Genomic DNA, 21,848 nt, shown 5'->3' with positions numbered 1-21,848 from the left:
CTTCATAGGTCATCCCAAATTAATATGAATCAGCTGCAATTTCTCTATTACTTTCCATTTCCTTTCCTTTGGAAATGAAAGCTTACTTTGCTTCCCATATTGATAGATTCTACACACTGTTACAAGTTTGGTTATCCTTGGCAGACCCTCTACTAACTCCTGTGATGACATCTTCTATAATGACTTATAATTAATGTGCCCTAACCTCCTGTGCCATAGCTTAGAATCAACAATTGAACTGACAAAAGCTTTGTGTTCAGTATGCTTCCAGTCAATTGAATAGCATTTGTTTTTCATTTCTATTGTCAACACTTCATCTCTTTTAGGATCAAGAATAGTACAAAATCTGTCTTTAAACAACAAAGCATAATGGCTTTCTGTGAGTTGACCAACATTTAGGAGGTTTTGATTAGCATCTGGAACCAAATAAACATTGGTTATATACTTCTAACCTAAGTCAGTCTCCATAGCTACAGTTCCTGTACCAACTCTCTAGAAATACCCCATTACCAATCTTAACCTTAGCCTTAAAGCTTCTATCTAAAGTTATAAATTGGCTCTCATCACCAGTCATGTGATTCGAGCAGCCACTATCAATCAAGTAGACCTTTTTCTAGCTGATTCATCAACCATCCTTGCCATAAACAACACTTCATCAGACTCTTCCAGATGTTCAGCCACTGCAGCCTTTTCCTTTGAGCTTGAACCCTTGTTCTTGCACACTCTCTCCACATGACCAAGTTGGTTACAAGCCCTACACTTAACATTTGGCCTATACCAACAATACTTGACTGAGTGAGTAGTTTTCTTGCAGTGTGTGCAGGGTTGGTATTTTTGTTTTTGTTTTTTAGGTTTATTGTCAGAATTTTTCTTTTCTTTATCCTTCCCATATGACTCACTTCTCTTATAACTATTATTGCCTAGCTTAAGATTTCTGGTCCTAGCCACCAAAGCACTATCAGTATAGTCTTCCTCTCTAAAAGCCTTTCTTTGTTCTCGAGCTTCTAGAGCATTGATGAGCTCACTTAGAGTAAGTCTAGCAATATCTCTTGACTCTTCTAGGGAAGAAATCTTGCTATCAAACTCTTTTGGCAAACTGACTAATACCTTGTTAGCAACATGTTTTTTAGTTAACTCTTCCCCAAAAAGTCTAAGCTGATTTACCAGTTTCATGAGTTTTCCAGAAAACTCTTGAACAATCTCTTTTTCTTTCATCCTCAACATCTCAAATTTCCTTTGAAGATTCAAAGCTTGCATCTGCCTTGTTCTTTCACTACCCTGAAACTCATTTCTCAACTAATCCCACACCTTTTTAGGACTATCAGTATGCATAATCCTAGCAAACACAGTTTTTGAAACAGCTGAATGTAAAGAAGACAATGTTTTATACTTTTTGGCAATTTCCTTAGAGTGTTGCTTGATCTGAGCAATCGTTGGATTCGCATGCCTCATTGTTGGTGGTTCTCGTCCTGTTTCAACCACATCTCACAAATCAAAAGCTTTGAGGTATGCCTTCATTTTAACTATCCAGTACTAATAGTTCTCCCCGCAAATGGTGGAAGAGTTGGTGTGTTGAAACTAGCTGATGCCATGAAGAAATGATAAAATGGTACACAGTAATCAAGTAAGAAAGTTTACAAAAAATAACAAGTCAGTCCCTTAAGATCCTTAAGATTGCTCTGATACCATTTTGAAGATTTAATAAAATTGGAAATATGAAGAACAAGGATGAAAGAGAGCAAGAGAGAATAATTGAATGAGAGGAAAGAGAAAAAATTGGGTCAGCACAAAAACGGTGTGCACAGCGACTTTCATATATTCAGTAACCAACTTTATATATATGATGGAGGAAAGAGAAAAAAAAAAAAAAAAAGAGCCAACTGGTTAAGCAACCACCTGGCATTCCAACCTTTTAGGTGTTATGGGAATGGTGATATATTTCCTGCCACTAGTCATTTCTCAACTAATCAAACGATGTAGTTTTGGAAGAAATACAATGAATTAAGGTGACGTTTGGTACTTTACAATGCAATATGATTATAGGTAATGTGATTGCAAGCAATGTAATTACAGGAAAAATAACATTACAGTGTTTGATATACAAGCAAAATAATAATTAAAATATAAGAAAAATAACATTGCAGCGTTTGGTTTACAAGTACTTTACTGGAAATGTAATGTTAATTTTCAAAATTACCCATATTTATTAAAATGTAAGTTTAATATATTTGTATTTTTTATATAATATCATCTCTTAAATATATTTTTAATGTCATATATTTTATTTTTATTTCTTATTATAATCTTATATTTTTTTTATTTTTTAATATAATTTTTTATATTATATATTTTATTTTAATTTCGTTTACCTATATTATATAAATTTTAATTTCTTATATTTTATTTTATTTTATTTTTTGATTTTTATACTATATATTTTATTTTAATTTTTTTTATTTTAATTATAATATTATAAAATGTTTTTAACAAGGTAATAAAGTTGAAGGGTAAAAGTGTCTTTAAGAACATCCATTGGTTGTAATGTGATTGTATTGTAATCTTACATTACAGTGATCTATTGTAAAACAAATATTATAATATAATTTAATTAGACACATTACAAAAAATTTGCTCTCACTTCTCTTCACTTCCCTCCTACCAAACGTTACCTAAGACCTGAATTCTAGCACGTGGGAAAAGTAAATAACCACAGCAGATGGGCAAAGTAAAAGAAAAGTCAAACAAGCTAAAGACACCAAACGACATAGGTAAAGAAATAAAACGGCAGCTAAAGTCTTCTTCTGTTTGAACTGATCGAGATTCATCACCTCTGCTGCTGCAAAATAAAGCACCAGATTTCAACATCATTGAACCATGCGTCAATTGGTGTAGCTATTTAGCCCTTTCCTGGCTAGATACATTGCATACTGATAGACTGCACCAGATATATGAGAACTTGTTTTGGCCAATGTATCAAGCATCCTAGTGCAATAAGCAACATTTTCAATCATGGTTCATGTTCCTTCCCGATCAATCAGAAATGATCTTCTTTCAGACATCTGGATGACATTGTATGCTCTGTCTGTGGCTTGTGGACAATCATTATCATCTTTGTTTTCCTTAATGATTGCATATCAAAAGAGGTTGATTACATTGTGTGATCAAAACTCATTGATGTAAGGAGATATTTTCACTTTGATCATGGCACACTTAATAATTATGCTGCCTGACATTTTTGGCAATTTTAGCGACATGTTTGCTATAATGTTCTGAGGATCATAGGGATGCTATTCCAGATCTAGTAAATGCATTGAAAGAATCTTTCATCAATCTCCTCCTATTTTCTGCTGTGTAAGAACAGTTCTTGAGTGCAGATATAATTAAACCAGTGATCAGTTACAGACTTCTATCTAATCGGTTTCAGGAGTTGGGTCAAAATATGATTGATGACTGCTAATTAGATATGCATTGCAATCAAGTTATCGTTGTATTGGTCTTTTCTTGCTTAAAGATACTTGACAAATCATGTTCATAAAGTTCTACATAAGTTGTTCTTATTTATAGCAATTCAAGTTTCTTGTGATCAAGGACAAAAGTATAAACATGATACATTGATTTTAAGTAATTTTCTTGCAGTCACAGCCAAATTATACACAAGATACTTTGATTTACTTTTCTTGCAGTCACTGCCGAAGTATACCCATGATACTCTGATTTAGTTTTGTTGCAGTCACCTACAAATGTTATAATTGCTTGCTACTTCTCAAAAGTTGGCTTTGGAGTAGCACCCAACATACAAACATGATATTGTGATTTACATATTTTGTGGTCACAGAGAAATTTGTAGCTGATGCTATTTTTATGCAGAAAGTAAGGCTGGGAATCAGTACTCTGAGAGAGTTATATAGATGCGCTCTTAAGTGAAGAGGTCTTTATGGCATTATTGGCTGCTTTTGACCATGACAAAACCCACAAAGAAGCGAGGGAGCACTTTCAGACATTCTTGTATGACAGAAACACTCTAATTCTTTCAGCAGACACAAAAAGGGTTGAAAACAGAATCTTGTAATGTCCACATGCTTTGCTTGTTCTATGAATCTTTGCAAAATGTACGATACTTGAAAGGCCTGGTTGCTCGACACGCTGCTTATGTCGCTGTTATGAGGAATGCTAAAATAGCAAATAGGGATGGTTTTGAGTCCCTAGTGAAGGCTTATATAGAGCAACTGATGCAGTGCACGAGAAGGAACATGTTTTATGTAAGATTTGATTTTTTGGAGTTTTTAACGTTCTTAATCTTCTGTGTCTGGCATACATGTTCACATTTCTGCAGGTCAAATATTATATTTCATGTTCTATATTTTGGTCTGATAAAGGTAAACTAGTTTCTTCTCAAGGCCCGGATATAGTTGAAGAGGTTCTGAACTTTTTAATATCTGATGAGGTATTATTGAGCTATACTTTGTCTCGTTTCACGCCACAGTTTGCTATGGTTACTGTCACCTCAAAACTCGTTCAGTTTCGAGATCAAGCTATTGTCTGTGGACTTGCTGGAATAAGCTTGGAAGGCTCTGAAATAGCCTGGGGGAGGTTGAAGGTGTGCAGTTTCTGCAAAATTGGTTAGGCCATCAATGCACTTTACCTTGAGCCTCAATTACTGGTATGAGATTTTTGGGAAGAATTTCCAGGAATGTTAATGAGCTTGGAAGTGATCAAACATCTCTTACAATGTTTGGTGCCTCATTAAATTTACAATTTACTGAGTAATGCATGCAGGAGAACTGAAATCGTATCATAGACAAGTATGGTGAAGGTATTCTGCTCAGAAGTTTTGTCAAAAAGCAATTAAACCTAATACAACAGCCATGATATATTTGCATGTATGGATTGGAATTATTACCTTCCAAGATACCAAGCCATGATGATAAGCAGCCAGCTTGTTGCTTCTATGATATCCAGTCTCTAAGACAAAAGCTACTTATATTATTCTTCTAAATGCAATTATGTCATAGCCTGAGAGGATTATGATATATCTACTTATTTGAGTGGACTGATTTGGTTAAACTCATGTGGGCAGTTTTGCAGCAATGAGAAAGCTGATGAGATAAGAAGAATGTTTGGTGAGCCACATGAGACTTTCTTTTGAAATGACCTTGCAAGGGATGATAACTTCATGTCATGATCTAAATTCCTTAATTTTATGACCATGACTTATATCTGCATTGTATGCATTCATTAAAAGGAAAAAGTTAGTGTAATGACAGCTCTAAATATCAATACACGACCAACAGGTTGTTGATTCCAAACTGGTATAGAAATAAGCAAACATGGTTTGCTTTATGCATTTTAAGCTCATTTAGATTTGCCATTTGACTTTCTTTTTGATTAGGTGAAATCTGAAAGAGAAAAGAAAAATGGGTTTTAAGTTGCTGCATGCCACTTTCTTGGGAATCTCGTGCTCATTATTATTATTAAACATGAAAGAGGGGTGGACAATTATATGTGTTAGGAAATTCTTTCACATGCAATAAACATCTTATCCAAAATCCGAACAGAGAAGGACATATGAAAGATTGCTTTCTGTTTCACAAATAAACATAACAAATTGGAAATAATATATAATAATCATGATACACCAAAAATTCTCCCATAAAAATTTGAATAAATTATAATAAATATATTACAATACAACTCCATGAGAAAAGGAAAAAAATAATTGAGAATTTAAAAAATAAAAAGAAAACCCTGTGTTTGTGTAATTTTACTTCATCTGTATATGTAAGAACTAAGAACAACTCAAATAAAATGTAAAAAAAAAAAAAGCTTTGTGCTTCTTACACAGTGCTTGGGCCTGGGTCAGGCCCAAGATTTGACCTCCCCCTGACGGAGTTCATCTTCTCCAGCTTCAACCCAGCCCTGAACCTTGCAATGAAGTTATCAGCTTTGGTATCCACATCTGGGCTTGGACAAAATAATGGGCCCGTAGTTGATTCTCCACCGTCCATTTCGCCCGTTTTATTACCATCTGACGGACTCGCTTCACAGCTCAATGGATCATCCAAATCCGGTGACCCGCTCCGTGAACTCCTAATGCTTTTTAATCTAACAAAATCACCGTGCACCTCAAATTTCCACGCCGGCATTTTAAATGGCGGAGGAGGCGGCGGCGGCGGAATTGGATTTAGTGGCGATTCGTTGCCACTTTCAACGCTGTCCTCCACATTGTGCATGTTTCTTATCTTGACAGGCAAAGGAGGTTTTTGGGTGGTCACTGGTGGTGTCTGGGATTCTCTTTTTGATGCACGCGCTTCCACTGACGGTAGTGGCGGCGGCGGTGGAGGGACTGAATGATTCTTTCTGGCTTTGTTTTTCTTGGAAGGAAAGATGTTCTGATAAAATGAAGGTAGTGGTGGTGGCGGTGGCGGTGGCGGAGGTGGTGATGCGGGTGGATATAAAGGAAGCGTTGAAAGTTTAAAGAATTCATCAAGGTTTTCCACGCTTCTTTGTCTTTGCTTCTTCTTTTTTCTTCTTAATGAAATTAAGAAATCTTTAGTTACCCCACCTCTCTTTTTCTCACTCTTGTTACTTCTCTTTTCAAATACAGATGGTGGCGGTGGAGGCGGCGGAGGAGGTGGTGGCCGAGCTGCTGGTGGTGTTGATGGAAGAGAATGCTTGATTTTCAACTCACTGTTTATGACTTCCTTACGTTCACTTCTCTCCTTAGGTTTAAGATCTTCATATGTCCGCTTGGGTTTTCTTCTAACTACCTTAGGAGGCTGCGGCGGAGGTGATTGAGGTGGCGACGGAGATGATGCTGTTGCTGCAGGTGGTGGGGACGAAGATGGCAGCGGCGGAGGCCTGTGAACAGTATCAACAGCTATATCCTTTGTATTATTACTGTAAACTTCTTCTCGATCATGCTCTCGCCTTGACCTACTACGGTAATTATACAAAGGAGTATCGTCATAAAATCTCCAGCGATCATCACCGTTCATCATCCAAGAAGATTCGGCCCGTAGATCTGGATACGAGTTGCTGCTTCTCAACCTTTGTAATGAGTTATAAGCCGTCCGATCTGATGATGATGAGTAGTCATACCATTGACGCGGGGTTGACGGATTTGATCTTCCGACATGATCACGATCATGTTTCGGAGTAGTAGAAAATTTATAATCTTCGTATGTACTTCTGGTATCACTGTCGTTGTTGCCGTTGTTTTTGCCAAGGAATCCACAGATTATGGCGAAAAGCACCAGTACTAGATTGAGGGAGTCCCATGATTTCTTAACAAGATGTGGCTTGAATATTTGAGATGTGAAGGAGAGAAATGAAGGGATGATAACGAAGATGAAAGCAAGTGCAACGACTAACAAGAGGATGATGAGAATACCAGTGTTGAAGAAGAGGGATGAGGGTTGGCGGCGGCGGCGGATACGGCGGTTGTCGGCGGTTTGGAGCCAAAACGGTGTCACGTCCTCGTCTTGCTCCATATTTTGAGAGTAGGGTTGGTGTTTGCTTTTGGAAGAGGGAGCGTGAATGGCGAAACACTTTTGGTTAACACTTTAGGCTTTGCTTTGTTCCTCTTGCTTTTTGCTTGTGGTGGCTTGCTTTTATGCCTTTGTATGCTAAGCTATGCGTTTGCTTATATAAATTGAAGAATGCAGTACTTGATAAGATTTGCTCATTATAGGTTGAAAATGGGGAGTTATGTAATGATATTTTATGCAGCAATAATGTGGGGTCATTATCCTTTTAATTGCTTCAAAGAATAATATAAGAGTAATAAATATTCCAATGTCTACTCGAGAGTCGAGAGAGATGCCGTCACATGCTGCCTGTCCTTATAGGAATGACAGCGAAAGCAAAGAATAGGTGTATCCCTGGATTCACATTTTAGTCAGTCAATCACTCCTATAATATTGCAAGAACAATGTTAGCTGGCCTATTGTGATCTTCGCATTTTTCTTCTTCTATAATTTGTATATATTTGAGGTAAATTCTTCTTGTACAACAAGCCAATTGATCTTCTAATTTGTACAAGAATGTATAATTTGATGACTTTTAGTACATAAATTTAGCCATTCTTAACAAGTTATGCAATATTCTTTCTTATTCTAATTAACAAAAAGTTTAATACACTAATTAATTCTGATTGTATTTCTAATTGGTATCTTCTTTACTTAGGACATGCAGCCCACTCCATATTAAATGTAAACACGTTTAACAAATTTTGATTTAAATCAAATTATTATAGCCTATGGTAGTTGGGTTTTCCAAAGATATAAACATAAAATAATATGATATGATGGACCAAATTACTATTACATAATCGTCGTTAAGTTGTAATTTGTCACGTTTTAAGAGTAGGGAAAATTTGAGTCAAAGTCATAGCATCCGCGTATGACAAAAGCTTGTAGTAGCAAGGAAAGACAAGGACAAGCAACAAGGAAAGCAGGCTGCAAGGCTTATAAGTGTTAACAAAAGCGCGTTTTTCCAATTTGTTTCAAGTCTTTTTCCCTTCTACTTTGTCTTTTTCTTCCTTTTTTAATTTTTTTTGGTTAACGAAAAAAGAAAAACACATTTTAGACCACTGTTTGTTGCTTTTGCTGCAAGAATTACAGCTTCAAAGCCTAAAGCAATTTAGGCTGGGACCCTGTTTTTTTGGGGTTTTCCTGTGGCAGGAATAATGGGGGAGGGAACATTGGATTTGTGCCAATTTGTTACAAGTTTTGAATGTTTTTGGGAAGGATTCCCGTTTGGGCTTGCTTCGCAATTGGTTGTAGTAGGAATTTTCCTTTGGTTATGTTACTGAATTTCGCATTTAGCTGAAGTAGGGACCAAGTCACTCAACTTTGATGCCTCGTGATCACATACAATTTGATCTTCATTATTTGGATTTTTTTTTTTTTAATTCTGTCAATACCCTTGACCCTAGAGGTTATTTACTTGTCCCGGAGATTGGAATTACTGACCTTGTTATCATAGAATCAAAACTTTAGAAAAATGAAGAAATTAACCAAGCGGATTAAGTTGAGCTTGGTTCACCACCTTGCTTGTTAGGAAAGAAATATTGCAATTCATCTAATGGATTAAGGAAGTAATACGCATGGATCATACCCTTCGTCTTCCTTAACTTAGGAAGACAAACTCGGAAAAGTATGAAACAAAGGGGTTTCTCCGAGGTTGTCTTTTTCATATGTTTCGCTGCGATTCCATGCTCACGTCACGTGAGAATTCAATTTCCCATAAAATCTTAAAGAAGGTCTTGCTTGAAAATATTATTATTTTTACATCAATATAAACAAACGCAAGGCTTGTTCTTCTGTAAGTTCCGAGTCAGCCATTGCGTCCACCTCCCCTATCTCTCTTTGAAATATATATATAAGCACTTTGGCAAATACCACTTGTAAATTACTAAGGTCACTAGCCATGATGATGGTATTCGTGTTGTACTAAGTGATGAAACCAAGTTTAGAGATCTCCATTGTGCTTCTTTGTTAATGTTTCATGATTAAAAGAAAATAAATAGGTGTGCGAATTCATGTAGAATATTTATACAATTTAATTTTATGTTTGATAATTAATTTTCTAAACAAATAACCAGTAGATAAAAATTGTTACTGTCAAGGAAAACTTGCTATTATAAATGTGAAAAAGGGGAGATCAAGACAATTCTATTCGAAAAATGGGTTGAATTGAATTAAGTTCAATTAATTGAATTTGATCAATTTGATTAACGATCTTTTCAAATATTTTTTTAAAATTACTATATATTAGTTTTAATCCTAATTACTTTTTTTTATGTTAGTTTGTTTTATATGTTGTTTTAGATGTCACATGTTACTTATGTGTTAGATGTAAGATGTTATTTATATATATTTTTTATTTAGATGTTTCAATTTTATTAATTAGAAATGTTTTAAAATTATTTCTTAAAATTAAAATTTTAAAACAAAAAATAATCTGAAAATATCGATTTTTAAGGTAATCGACCAAACTGACTTAATTAATTCGGTTTTTTGTTAATTCATTTTTCCTCCAAAATTTAGTCAATTCGATCAATTTTTAATAAAATTTTGATTTGTTTGATTTTCAATCTATACATACCGAATCAATTTAACTAATCATTTGCACTATCTTAAAACAAGAAGTTAGATTTGGTAAATATTGATTATTGAAAAAAGAAGAAGGAAAAAGACAAGAAAAGTGAAAGTTAAAAGAACAGTTAAAAAGAAAAATAAGGGGAAAAAAGTAGGTGAAGCAACAGGAATTGATGTTGGAGAAGGCAAATGTCAAACAAATCTATACAAACAAAGAAGTAATTATTGGTGCAAAGATGTGGAAATCATTTCTTGGACTAATAGAATTCCTCCAATTACTGTTAATATACAAAAGACTAAAGATCATTAATTGTTATACAAAAGTTTGCAGGGCTCTTTTAAATTCAATATGACAGCTATCATCCTATCAATATGAAATTTCCTTATCCACTTCTATGGTGATTGTGCCTGTGATTGAATTCAAAGAAGTGCTATATATATATATATATAGAGAGAGAGAGAGAGAGAGAGAGAGAGGGAAATTAAGCTGGTGGGGAGTTTGATAGTTGATTGTGATGTCTTAATATGAGCTGTTGCATGGTCATTTTCATCCCAAGCCTCCATTTTCAAATTGCTGTTACCAGCACCAAATCCTTTTCATCCACCCCAGAAATAAGTTACTCATATTAAATAAATAGGGCATATATCTGTCTGAATTAATTGGACTTTCATTCAATTACAAGAGAACAGGAATTTACCCATAACTTTATGAAATTCAACTCAACATCTGGCATCAGTACCAACATAAAGTCCAGGGGTTGAATAAGAAATATTAAACCACCAGGCTTGATCTGTAACTATTATTAAAATACTAAGCTTTTTGCTCTTTTCCTTTTTTTTTTTTTTGGATAACTTCCTAATAAAGTTGTCGACCAACCTTTTATTCCGGGTGAGTCGAGATCAGCCGATCACTAATTTAAACATGTTAGGCTAGCTGCAGCTGTGAGCTAGAGGTAGTAGCAATAGCTATTGAGTTTAGGTTTGATGCTTTATTATGGAACTTTTTAATGCTTTCATAAGTGGGTTAAGTATAAAGCTAACTTGATCACTTAAATCTTAATTAAATTGTTTACCCAAAAGTGAAGAGTTTCTACTTTAGTGTATGCTTATTTTAGGCATTCTCTTACCAGTTCCATAGCTTTGTTATTCACGTTCTAAAATGTGAAAACATTGATGACGTTAAACTAAACTCTTATGTTACAAGGAGTAAGAGAGTCAAGCGTACATTGTATCATATATTCGTTCTTCTTTTCTTTGTTGGGGTTGGGTTGTAAGAAAATAAAAGCTAAACATTCCTATGCTTGGGGAATATGCGAATGTGCAAAAGGATCTCCTAGCACTCAAGTTTCCCAGGCCCCCACTGAACTAAAAATATCTTTTCTCGAGGGAAATCTCAACGTTCCCTACATGATCAATCATCAATAGGATGGCCTTTTGCCGATATCAGAACCCAGCAAAAGTAGCCAATAATGGAGCATAGGTTTTCCTTTGTTTGGAAATGGAAAAGGGCAAACTAGATGACCATTTTCTTTGAGTATGAAAAACTGCTTAAAGCACTTTCTAAACGAAGAACACACCTTAAATTCTTTTAAAGCAGGAAACAGTCATTCTTCCACAAGTCAAAAACAAGCACACATTCAAAATTTCTCTAGGATTTCAATGTCGTAAGCCATTTATTAGTAATTTCATAGTGCTTGTTACTAGTTCATTAAATTCCCCTAAAATAAGTATCACACAGTTCCATTCTTGAAAGTTGCAGTATATAGATTTTGTGTTATGTACAAGACTAAAGAGGGCTACAACACAGACAACTGAACCTTCAATGGTTTCGAGGTGGTAGTATATTCTTCTTTTCTTTCCTTTGTTTTATTTGTTCTTTTCAAGCCCTCGTTACAGATTTAGAACTACATGATAGAAACTCTATCAGAATTCTACATATCATCGTCCCACCTTATGTTTGAGGAAGCTCCTTCAGTGCTGGTAAAGATACAGATTGCAGTGGCAACAACTAGAATACAAGAACAGCTATTGTGATTATCACAGCAATTGTACATATCAATGCCTGCAAAAAATTGTGATCTGGAATTAAATAACAAAGATAAATGGCACATAAACGGGATGCATATCCTTCATTAACTTATCAATGCGAGTTTGAATAGACAATTTTGCAATTTCTCCAGTTGCTTTTAGATTTGACTCTTCGGTCTTAATTTTCAGCAGTGACAATAACAAGGTCCACAATAGTTTTATCAGAATTTCCATCTTGTACCAATTTAATACAATTTTTTTTTTCAAAACACAGAACAAAAAACTATAATATGATAATAATTTCTACAAGATTGCATTAAAATGCATTTTAACTCAAAAGTAAAAGAGAACTGGCAAATCATGAAGAACCTTGTACGCTACTAAAAGTAATCATTGAATCAAACAAAACATCAATTCCTAAATTAGCACTTACAGCTATTGCAGAGGCAGCAAGTCCAGCTCTCTCCCTAGGATCTTTGTGATAGTAGTTTCCAAAGTAGAGAATGGTGGCATAATACCACATCAATGGGAAAACAAATCCTAGCAAAAGACTGCAAAAAAGCAGACATGCGCATTGAGTGCAGAAAACAAGAAGATGAGTAGAAGAAGGATGACAGAGGCCAGAAGAACTCACGAAAACCACCCTATTCCACAGCCAAAGCAAGGAAGAGGTTTATCATACAATCCCAGCTGTGGGTCTTCTGCATCTCTAATAAGTGCATATTCGCCATTTCTGTGTTCTACTGCTTCTGTTGTGTGCTCTGTATTCATCAAAATCCTTACCACATCAGTTTGAGAATGCAAAACATTAATACTCCTAAGATTTACTCAAACAGGCTAAATTCAACAGATTCATTGGCCTATTTTGGATGTCAGTACAGAAAAGGCAGATGTTCATGGTTTAAACTTCAAGTAAGATTTAAACACGGCTGTAAGTGGAACTGTTTTGAACCTGAACACACTATCTCAAATTTCAAGTGGCAATTAAAGCTCCTACATTGGTTAATCATTAGTGCCAACACTGGTTAACCACTAGTATGCATGCAAAAAATTGGTTTTTAATATTGCATGAGCAGGACAGCAACTTTGAATGATGCATATTCACTGTTCTAGCTGTTTTAATCTCTAGATATCATAATCTAACTAATTTTTGTGCTCCTTTCACAATTGGGCACCAAAAATATTTTGCTAAAAGTAAACTGCTTATATCCATGCACTAGAATTCTCATTTGGTTGAATTTGACTGTTTGCTGAAGCAACAGCAGCAATTGCATATTCATCTGATAAAGAGAATCTCAGCAAGAACAAACAGACCTCACAAAATCAAACCCATATAGCCAGTGTTATGTAAATGTTCTAGTAGTGATAAGCATAGAATTGTCAAAGGCACAGTTTATGTTAGCTCGAGGCCTTCCTTTTAACAGTATTTCGTAACTGTTATTAGTTGCACATGAAAGAATCTAAACTTGAGATTTTTAACCTTCCAATGGCAAATTCAGATATGCTTCTCAAATAATCACTCAAAGAATAACCAAAGTACTCAAAGGAGTATAACAGCCAAAAAGACAAGCAAGACTCTTTAAATTATGCAATAGACCAAGACAAACTAGCAAGGGCGTCTCTGTTCTGTGAATCAACTTGGCAGGAAGGAACAACAAGCTCTTAACACATTGATACGCCTCAGATGATTAAATCAAACAAAATTTCTTTCATCCTTAAGCTGAGTGATCTTCATCTTTCCAAAACCAATGTTATACCAGCCACAATAACAAATGGTCCTCTTTAGAAAATATACAGATCACAAAAAATACTTGGGAATAAAATTCCAAAAGCTAATGAACGAGACAGTTTCCCAGCAAGAAGCAATTTTTGGGCAAGCTACTGAACTGTTAGATGCAGAAAAGAAGAGGGAGGATATAGAAGGAACAAGTTCAGTACTCTGATCCATGTTTTCGGGATATGAAACCGTAAGTTGGTGTCCTCCGCTCCTTTCTCTGCCTTTGAAGGACCTGCTCTGTAGAGAACAAGTAAAGAATGCACCATATTAGCAACTATGATAGCCATTAGAAAGGCTTCTTCAAACAAGGAACTGCTGATACCTGAATAGTGATTTCATTTATGACCTATGAAACTGCTAATACCTGGTTCTACTCCCTCAAATAAAGAAGAATATTACAAGACCAATTTTAAAGAAAAACTCAACCAACCCATCACAAGAAAGTGTATCAACACATACAGATGCACTATTTAAGAATTGGTTAAATTATGCATAAAGAATGTTCAATCAACTAAATTCCTTGCTTAAAAGCAAAGAAATGACAGAAGTGGAAATTCTGGTAAAACTTAGTTTATTATATCAACACTACCCAAAGAAAAGAATCCATGATATCCCTCAAAATAACACCCCAAGAATTCCTATAGCAAAGGAAGAAGAAAGGCAACCGATAATCCCACCAAAAGTCAACCTTAATTTCTAAAAACATAATTTCCAAAAACCCAAAAAAAATCAAATTAGAAAACAAAAAATCACTTTTCAAGATCAAATTACTAATTTAGCAACAAAAATCTTAAATTCAGAGCAATTTGAATAAGAAAGAGTAAAATGTTTCAAGAAGGGAAGAGAAAGAGTGAAACTTGCCTGTCAAAGTGAGAGAATGAAGGTGAAGAGGTGCAATTTCGAAAAAGAGAAAAAGTAAAGCAATCGGTGGAAAGCGATTATCTTTGCTTTTTAATTGGTTTTTGTTGGCGTGGGATTGATGTTGTTGATCTTCTCCATTTGATATCAAATCAAATCAGCTCTACACTCAAAGAGATTATTAATGGAAAAAAGGTGCTGTTTCTACTGTTATCTCTGTGTACTGTTAAAGGAGTGAGGCAGTTACTTTTGCCAGGTAACAAATTACTACATCCAATCTGAGGCGCTTTTTATTTTACTCCATTTACTAATAACGGTAAATTAGTTTTAAAATCCGTATTTAACTAAGGAACCAGGTTTGAATTCTCAATTTTTTTAAATAAGAAAGTATTATTTTTGTTTGCACTAAAATTGAATCTCTAAGATAATTTAATTAATTTTAAAAAAGGTATCAAGTCAAATTTATATATACTACTATTAGTAGTACATTTTTTATAATTTCTATAATTAATGGTTAATTAACATTATATATTTATGATAATTTAATTAATTTTAGAAAATTATTAAACAAGATTTATACATATACAGGTACTTTTAGTAATTTATTTATAATTTTTATGATTAATAATTAATTAATTATTATTAATTAAAATATTATTATTTTATATAATTTTTATTTACCATTTGATTTGTACAAATTGAAAGAAAGAAAGAGATTCTCTTTAGGTTCATTTTTTTAGAATATACTACAAGGTAAATGTAAAAATAGTAAAGTATTTGATTTATTAATTGATGCTTGATTAACTATTTAAAGAGTAGAGTTTAAATTTTTTTTTCTAATTAAAAAAAATACAACAATAATAGAGCATAAGCATTTAAAAGAGTTGCAAAATCCAAAGGTCTCATTAAGCAAAGTATATCATTTGTGTAGTGATATATAGACTGAATTGCTTGGTTTCTTATTGCATTTCCATAACTTTCCCCACATTGATGAACTGGAAATCATTAAAACAAAATAGATACACCTTAACATTAGCGGTGAGCAACGGTCAGTTGCAATCGAGCAATTGATCGCAATCATCAACTGCAGCGATCAACATCATCGGTCGATTGATTCAGTTGTCAGGAGATTCCTTCCCTCTGACCTGACCAAATAATTAATTAAAATTATATATATATATATATATATATTTTAAGGGATTAAAATGTCTATCTTACCCTTCATTAACTCTCCAAATAACCTAACAACCAACCTCCGATAAAATCTCCCAATTTGACACATCTCCCCTTCCCCTAAACCCCAACTCTCCTTATTAGTCGCTAGCCAACCCCTCCGTTTGTTGTTGTCGCTATCACTCCAGACTGCTGCCAACCATCTATTCTTGCCTTTCTAGGCAGCAAGGTCAACCCAATGTAAAATGAAAAATATATTTTATTGTGTTTTTCTTTGCTACTGGCTTTGCAAAGATAGCAAGAGAGAAAGGTTGAGAGATTATGAGTATTATTTTTTTTTGTTAATACTCATGCCAGAACGGAAATATGGAGTATCAACGGTTATTTTTTGCTTGAAAAAATGATATCAGTGTAAATTAAAATAATTTTCAGGGATTAAAAAAGAATGATATGTTTGGTTTTTAATTTTTGGGAATTAATTTTTGTTTCTCAGCCCACTTAAAATAATTAAGGTCCAAATGTCAAAAAACCAATTGAACCAATATCGATTTGAACCGATCAAAACCAACCTCTTGCTTGGTTCGGTTCAAGAAGTTTAGAGAGTAAATTTTTTTTATCGGTTTTCGTCAAAATCAAACCGAAAATCGACCAAACTGAACTATGCTCACCCTTACTTAACATGGCAGCTAAGAATAACAACGATATATACACCCAGCCATATCCTCAAATGACATAATCCTTATATTCATAAAGAGAAATACAAAGCTTATGACCCACAAATTTTTTGCAGGTAGGCGATGGATTCAAATCCGAAAGCAGTCTTGCTTCTCATCTGGGTTTTTCCAAACAATTCCGAAATCCCTCAAAAAAATTTGTATCATACGTTAATTATACTTGGGGTCACATAGAAAAAGACTTGAATTTTGATGAAATAAAAAGAATTAATACAAGGTGACATTTTTTCTTATTCATATTTATTAATACAAAGAGAAGATAAAAGAATAATATCCTTCAATGGTTGAATTTCATAATCAAAGACAGGATGTCATCGTTTAATTAGGACCTCAGGCCAACCTTAAGAATATGGGTTCAAAAACATTTAGACCGTTGATTGCCAATCATATTCGTATAGACTCAGGACTGGTTGCTCAACCTATTAAGAAAAATGGAGTGTGTGGCCATGGGTTCCTGTGGTTTTGCAAGTCAAAAGAGAAAAATGGGGAAATGAGAACAAGAAAAAGTGCTGTTTTGCTATGCAATTAATCCTAGTCTTTTCATCTGTTACCATAAATGCTATGTAGCTCTAGTTTTGTACTAAAGCAGTTGATATGTTTGGCATTAGATGTTTTTATTTTTTGCCAGAAAAGATTCCTAGTCCCAACTAATAACGTGAAGGTAAACGAGAATTTAACACCTTCTTCATTGACAAGTTAGGAGGAGTTATCAGCCATTAAATAAAGGGTTTTTCAACTGGAAGGGATGACAGGGGTGAAGGTGACTTAAAAGTTAAGAGTAGCCTCTTAAAACAACAAAGACTTTTAGCACCAAAAAGTGAATTAAACTACCAAAAGATACTATTATGGATTAAGAAAAATCAAAGAGTTGAGGGCTAGCAAGTATAAAGTAAGCCAACTTATTACTGGTACTTATTAAGATAAGCAACTCAATCAAGAGTCTCCATTCATTGTCTTTTCTTGACCTCGTCCGTACTTATTCTTCGACCAGATTTTCCTATAATAGATCCATTTTGGGGTGGTTATTTGCATTAAGAAGCTAGCCTTTTTGGATCTGTTATCTGCTATTCATTCGTAGCCCTTTATTGTTAAAGTCTACACATTTTTCTTTTACTGTTCCATAGGGTTATTACATCTTTCCCTTGATTAAAAATACTTTGCTATAAGTAAATGAAAGACTATGTCTTCATTAGATACAAACAAAAGCCCGTGGTTCCTTGGAAAACCCAAAGTACCTCCTTAGTCCTTAGCACAATGTTACCCTGTAGCAGGATTCCAGGACACAAACACGGTCAAAACCAGTGCTGAAATTGTTCAAATCTACAAACAAGAAGAGATGGGAGGGTACCGGTTGCTAGTCCTCTTCCCATCTATACCGGCTATAGCTTGAATTTACATACATATACATATATATATATATATATATATATATATATATATATTATAAGCATAAAAGATTGGCACCATCTATACCAAAAACATAGGCAATATGGCATTCAAATACATTTGCTATAGTACATACTAATTTCTATTCTTGTACACACATTAAGCCCATAAGAAAAAGTAATGGACCGGAGCTAGGTATTCATTAGATGTACTCTCTCTAATATGTTAGGTATATAGACTTTGATTTTAGATGATGGGGTGAGCCTTGATTACGGTTTGCTCTTGAACTTCCTTTGAGCTTTCAAGTCCACAACAATTACAGAGATGTTGTCACTGCTCCCTTTTTGGACGGCGAGCATTGAAAGGTATTCAGCTGCTGCTTGCGCGGCAGGATCAATTCCTTTGCCTCTTTCCACGAGAGATGGAACCCCATTCTTTTTGTGCCAAAGCAGAATTCGCCGTCGAGCCACCTCACAAGCTTCCTCATTTGATATGACATCCCACAACCCATCACTGGCCAAAATCAGACATTCATCTTCTCTAGCTCGAGGAATAAACATAACTTCTGGTTCTGGGATAATCCATGGTTTCAAATATCTATCACCTGTGAGATGACATGAAGAAAAAAGGCTAGTGAAAGTCTAGTTTCACCTCCACTTCCATCACTAAATTATTTGTCAAACATAATCAGAAAATATCAAGCTTGGCATCTTGAAAGGAAATGCTAGACTTCATTCACTATATTATGCATTTAAAAGTACATGGTTGGGACTCTAGTCGTAGATCTCCAGTGTTTAGACTTCCACATGACAATTTAAGGTTTCAAGTTGTCTGAACAAAATTTACCGAACTTTTATAATTTTCATTTCAAGTGGAAATAAACATACCAATGGACCTTGACATTGCAAGAACGCCAAATACACGGTGTCCTTTCCACTGAATAACCTTGCCTCCGGATGCCTCAATCCTTGCATACTCATCATCTCTGTTTGGCTGCAAAACAACAAAGCAAACATGTTGGTTTCCACAGACAGATAGCTTCCTTTTTAGTTACTGAAACATTGAGGACTTCAAAATGCCTTACTTTGTGATCAATTGATAATGCCATGGCTTCTTTGCCACGGCATAAGACAGCTCTTGAATCACCACAGTTTGCAACAACAATATGTGATGAACAAACCAAGGCCACCACAGCTGTTGACCCAACAGTTTCAGGGGCAACAGGCTCAAAACTGGCATCAGATGCATCTTCATCACCTCCAATCATGCCTCTGTTAACATTTCCTCCAATTTCATCATCAACCTTTAAAAAGCAACTAGTAAAGGTCTTCTCCCACCGCACCTGTCTACTCTCCATACTAGTGCCATCACATAAATTGTCTTTAATGCTTCCAATCTCTTCAGCTAAAGCCACATGAATACGGTCACGACAATAGTTTGCCACCTGCATCAGATCCCGATAAGCCATGCTAAAGTATTAACCTCTTTGGAACCATTCACCATTAAAACAATTTACAATGATCAAAATATGTGATGAACAAGCAAGGAAAAGAACAGAATCACTTATAGTAGCAAGGCCAGTTTCACAAAAACAAAAATGTCACACTATGCAGTCCAAATTTGCTCAAAGTTGCGGAGTATTACTCAAGTAACTAAAAGTTAATGGTATCAGGAAGTGTCCGCAATTGTTGCACTAAAAACGATACAAGATACAGTCATGTAAAAGATACTCAACAGCCTGCCATTAAATTCAGGAATCTTCAAAATTTCATAAAGTGGAGTTAAAATGTAAAGGTTTTTATGAAGAATGTTGTACCTGGGAGCCACCATGGCCATCATAAACACCAAAAAAATGTCCAGTAAGGTCTGTCAGACTTTGACTGATTCCATCAATTACACGATCACCAATAAGCATTTTGATAGGAATCTTTATAAACCGAGGCACAGCTGCAACAGCATCCTCCATTTCTGTTCTTTTCCCAACAATAGACACAGAACCCCAAAGAGGTATACAATCCAACTCAAAAACACTCCGGCTACCTCTATTGAGATTCTTTTCACTAGGTAGCTGAATGACCAATTCAGAGGCCTTTAAATCAAACTCATTAGAAGTCTTTGTATCTGGATTCACCGTGGTGAGAAGAACTTCAGCTGTAGGCACCTGCTCAATGCTTGACTCTCCCAAAATAATAGCCTTGGCAAGAATTCGACCACTTTCAATTTCTGCATTTGGCAAGCTTATATCAGACCCTGCATTTAAAACCAGCAACCCCTCATTGATAATTCCATTAGCGTCCACTGACAAAATTTCATCTTCCTCACTTTCCTGAGTCATGGATTCACTAGCACCAATTGATCGATTTCCATTCTCTGGTAATATCTTCAAGAAATTAGCTCCTTCCCCACCACCCTCTTCTGATGCTGACATTGTCGCCAGGTTACCTTCATTCTTACCGACTCCAGAATCTCCATTGCTACTAGAAACAGATTCCTGAGACATGACCTTTGCAGGATCAGACAACAAGTTTGCTGCATCAGTTACGAGCTTGATCCGAGTTATTTCCACATGGGTTGCAATTCCAGAGTTCTCACACATAGAATTAGCTAAACTAAGTGTTACTGCAACTGCTGGAGACATCTCTTCCATCAATTCCCCACTCTATGCCGCAAACAGTTACCACTCAAATCTCTAAAATATTGACACAATTTACCAATATTCATCTTAATTATCTCCTTCCAGCAACAAACTTGCGATCAAGCCAGCAGGTTCTATCCACACCTTCTCCATTGCAATGAATCTCAATGACCCACAAATCTTTTCATACAAATATATAGAGCAAACAAATAGTAAACCACCAAGATTAAAACTTTAAGAGGGGCACGAGTTAAACGCAAGCAGAATGAACATAGGATAATCAGATCTGGTAAAGGAGCACAACGGATCAACCCTTGTAATTAATGAAATTCAAGTCAGGTCACAAATAAACTGAGTTCCTCAAATAGTCCACATCTTATCAAATTCTTCACCTTTTGAGAAAGAACCAATCAAGGCAATTAAATCTTATCCACACCACCTACCCTTTTAACACATAAAAAGCACGTATGGAAACACCAAATTCAAGGCTTTATCTATAATAAACTCAAAGAAGAGAAAGCAAAAGGTGTCATGAGAAAGAACCTAGGATAAAGCACAAACAAACCCAGATAATCACAGGGAAACCCTAAAAAGGTAAACTTTTTGCCACACACAAATTGAGTTTCCTGGATCTAAGGCAACCAATCTCAGCCTTTTCTTAAACAAGGGTCTCTTTCACTTTCGTTCTCCTTCCATCCAACAAACACACCAACCCCAGATAACCACAGCAACAATAACAAGCTACTAGAATTACATATCTCTATAAAGAAACTATTAAAACCACCTGGAAATATGCTAAAAAGTTGATCTTGAGCCCCTAAAATCAATGGAAAGATATCAAAAATAATTCAAGAAATGATTAAAAGGATGCTTACCAGTAGTAAATGAAGAGACTTTGGGGCCTCAAAGAACTAAGAAAAAAATGGTGAAAGGAAGAAGCCTCCTTTAATTTTTTTTCCCTAGATTTTTCAATGTTTCTGGGCTTGTGAGGCTTAGGTGAGAGTTAGAGAGAGAGAGAGAGAGATAGACAAGGAAAAGAAAAGAAAAGAAAAGAAAAAGAGAGAATATGTGTGCGGGAAATTGCTTTTTTTTTACCGTGCACTCCTTCAAGGGACACGTATACATGTAATTATCTTTCATCATTGAATGCTTTTAAG

The 21,848-nt window shown here is 35.1% G+C and overlaps 3 protein-coding genes across 4 annotated transcripts; all 3 read right to left on the bottom strand.

The window, feature by feature from the left end:
- Window positions 1-5,642: 5,642 nt before the first annotated feature.
- LOC18596181 (hydroxyproline-rich glycoprotein family protein) lies at window positions 5,643-7,653 on the bottom strand. The gene has a single exon (XM_007024494.3). The coding sequence runs from the start codon at window positions 7,488-7,490 to the stop codon at window positions 5,835-5,837; it is 1,656 nt and encodes a 551-aa protein (XP_007024556.2). The 5' UTR covers window positions 7,491-7,653; the 3' UTR covers window positions 5,643-5,834.
- Window positions 7,654-11,843: 4,190 nt separating this feature from the next.
- On the bottom strand, window positions 11,844-14,960 carry LOC18596180 (large ribosomal subunit protein eL20z-like). Of its 2 annotated transcripts, none has more exons than XM_007024493.3 (5): window positions 14,767-14,960; window positions 14,067-14,142; window positions 12,763-12,889; window positions 12,562-12,679; window positions 11,844-12,162 (listed from the first exon to the last, which is right to left on the bottom strand). In XM_007024493.3, exons 2-5 carry the CDS (start codon window positions 14,074-14,076, stop codon window positions 12,109-12,111), a joined length of 309 nt encoding a protein of 102 aa, XP_007024555.1. In that variant the 5' UTR covers window positions 14,077-14,142; window positions 14,767-14,960; the 3' UTR covers window positions 11,844-12,108. The 2 variants fall into 2 exon arrangements, with proteins under 2 accessions (XP_007024555.1, XP_017978069.1); XM_018122580.2 differs by lacking the exon at window positions 14,767-14,960 and adding an exon at window positions 14,228-14,654.
- A 3,180-nt stretch (window positions 14,961-18,140) lies between these two features.
- HAB1 (HYPERSENSITIVE TO ABA1) lies at window positions 18,141-21,549 on the bottom strand. The gene is made up of 4 exons (XM_018123647.2): window positions 19,873-21,549; window positions 19,141-19,500; window positions 18,944-19,049; window positions 18,141-18,660 (listed from the first exon to the last, which is right to left on the bottom strand). The coding sequence occupies exons 1-4, from the start codon at window positions 20,701-20,703 to the stop codon at window positions 18,326-18,328; spliced, it is 1,632 nt and encodes a 543-aa protein (XP_017979136.1). The 5' UTR covers window positions 20,704-21,549; the 3' UTR covers window positions 18,141-18,325.
- Window positions 21,550-21,848: the final 299 nt, after the last annotated feature.

Source organism: Theobroma cacao, chromosome 6 (genome assembly GCF_053813885.1).
Source record: "Theobroma cacao isolate CCN51 chromosome 6, ASM5381388v1, whole genome shotgun sequence".
Taxonomy (NCBI): Eukaryota; Viridiplantae; Streptophyta; class Magnoliopsida; order Malvales; family Malvaceae; genus Theobroma; species Theobroma cacao.
This window is presented reverse-complemented; position numbering and strand designations above follow the sequence as displayed.

What these genes read in the sequence shown, in the direction of transcription:
- LOC18596181 (XM_007024494.3), bottom strand. Translation starts at nt 7,490, where the DNA reads ATGGAGCAAGACGAGGACGTGACACCGTTTTGGCTCCAAACCGCCGAC.
- LOC18596180 (XM_007024493.3), bottom strand. An exon ending in TGTGGAATAGGGTGGTTTTC is followed by an intron (nt 12,680 to 12,762) that starts GTGAGTTCTTCT and finishes GCTTTTTTGCAG; the next exon opens with TCTTTTGCTAGGATTTGTTT. An exon ending in TTGCTGCCTCTGCAATAGCT is followed by an intron (nt 12,163 to 12,561) that starts GTAAGTGCTAAT and finishes AATTTTTTGCAG; the next exon opens with GCATTGATATGTACAATTGC.
- HAB1 (XM_018123647.2), bottom strand. Translation starts at nt 20,703, where the DNA reads ATGGAAGAGATGTCTCCAGCAGTTGCAGTAACACTTAGTTTAGCTAAT. An exon ending in ATGGCCATGGTGGCTCCCAG is followed by an intron (nt 19,501 to 19,872) that starts GTACAACATTCT and finishes GATCTGATGCAG; the next exon opens with GTGGCAAACTATTGTCGTGA. An exon ending in CATTATCAATTGATCACAAA is followed by an intron (nt 19,050 to 19,140) that starts GTAAGGCATTTT and finishes GTTGTTTTGCAG; the next exon opens with CCAAACAGAGATGATGAGTA.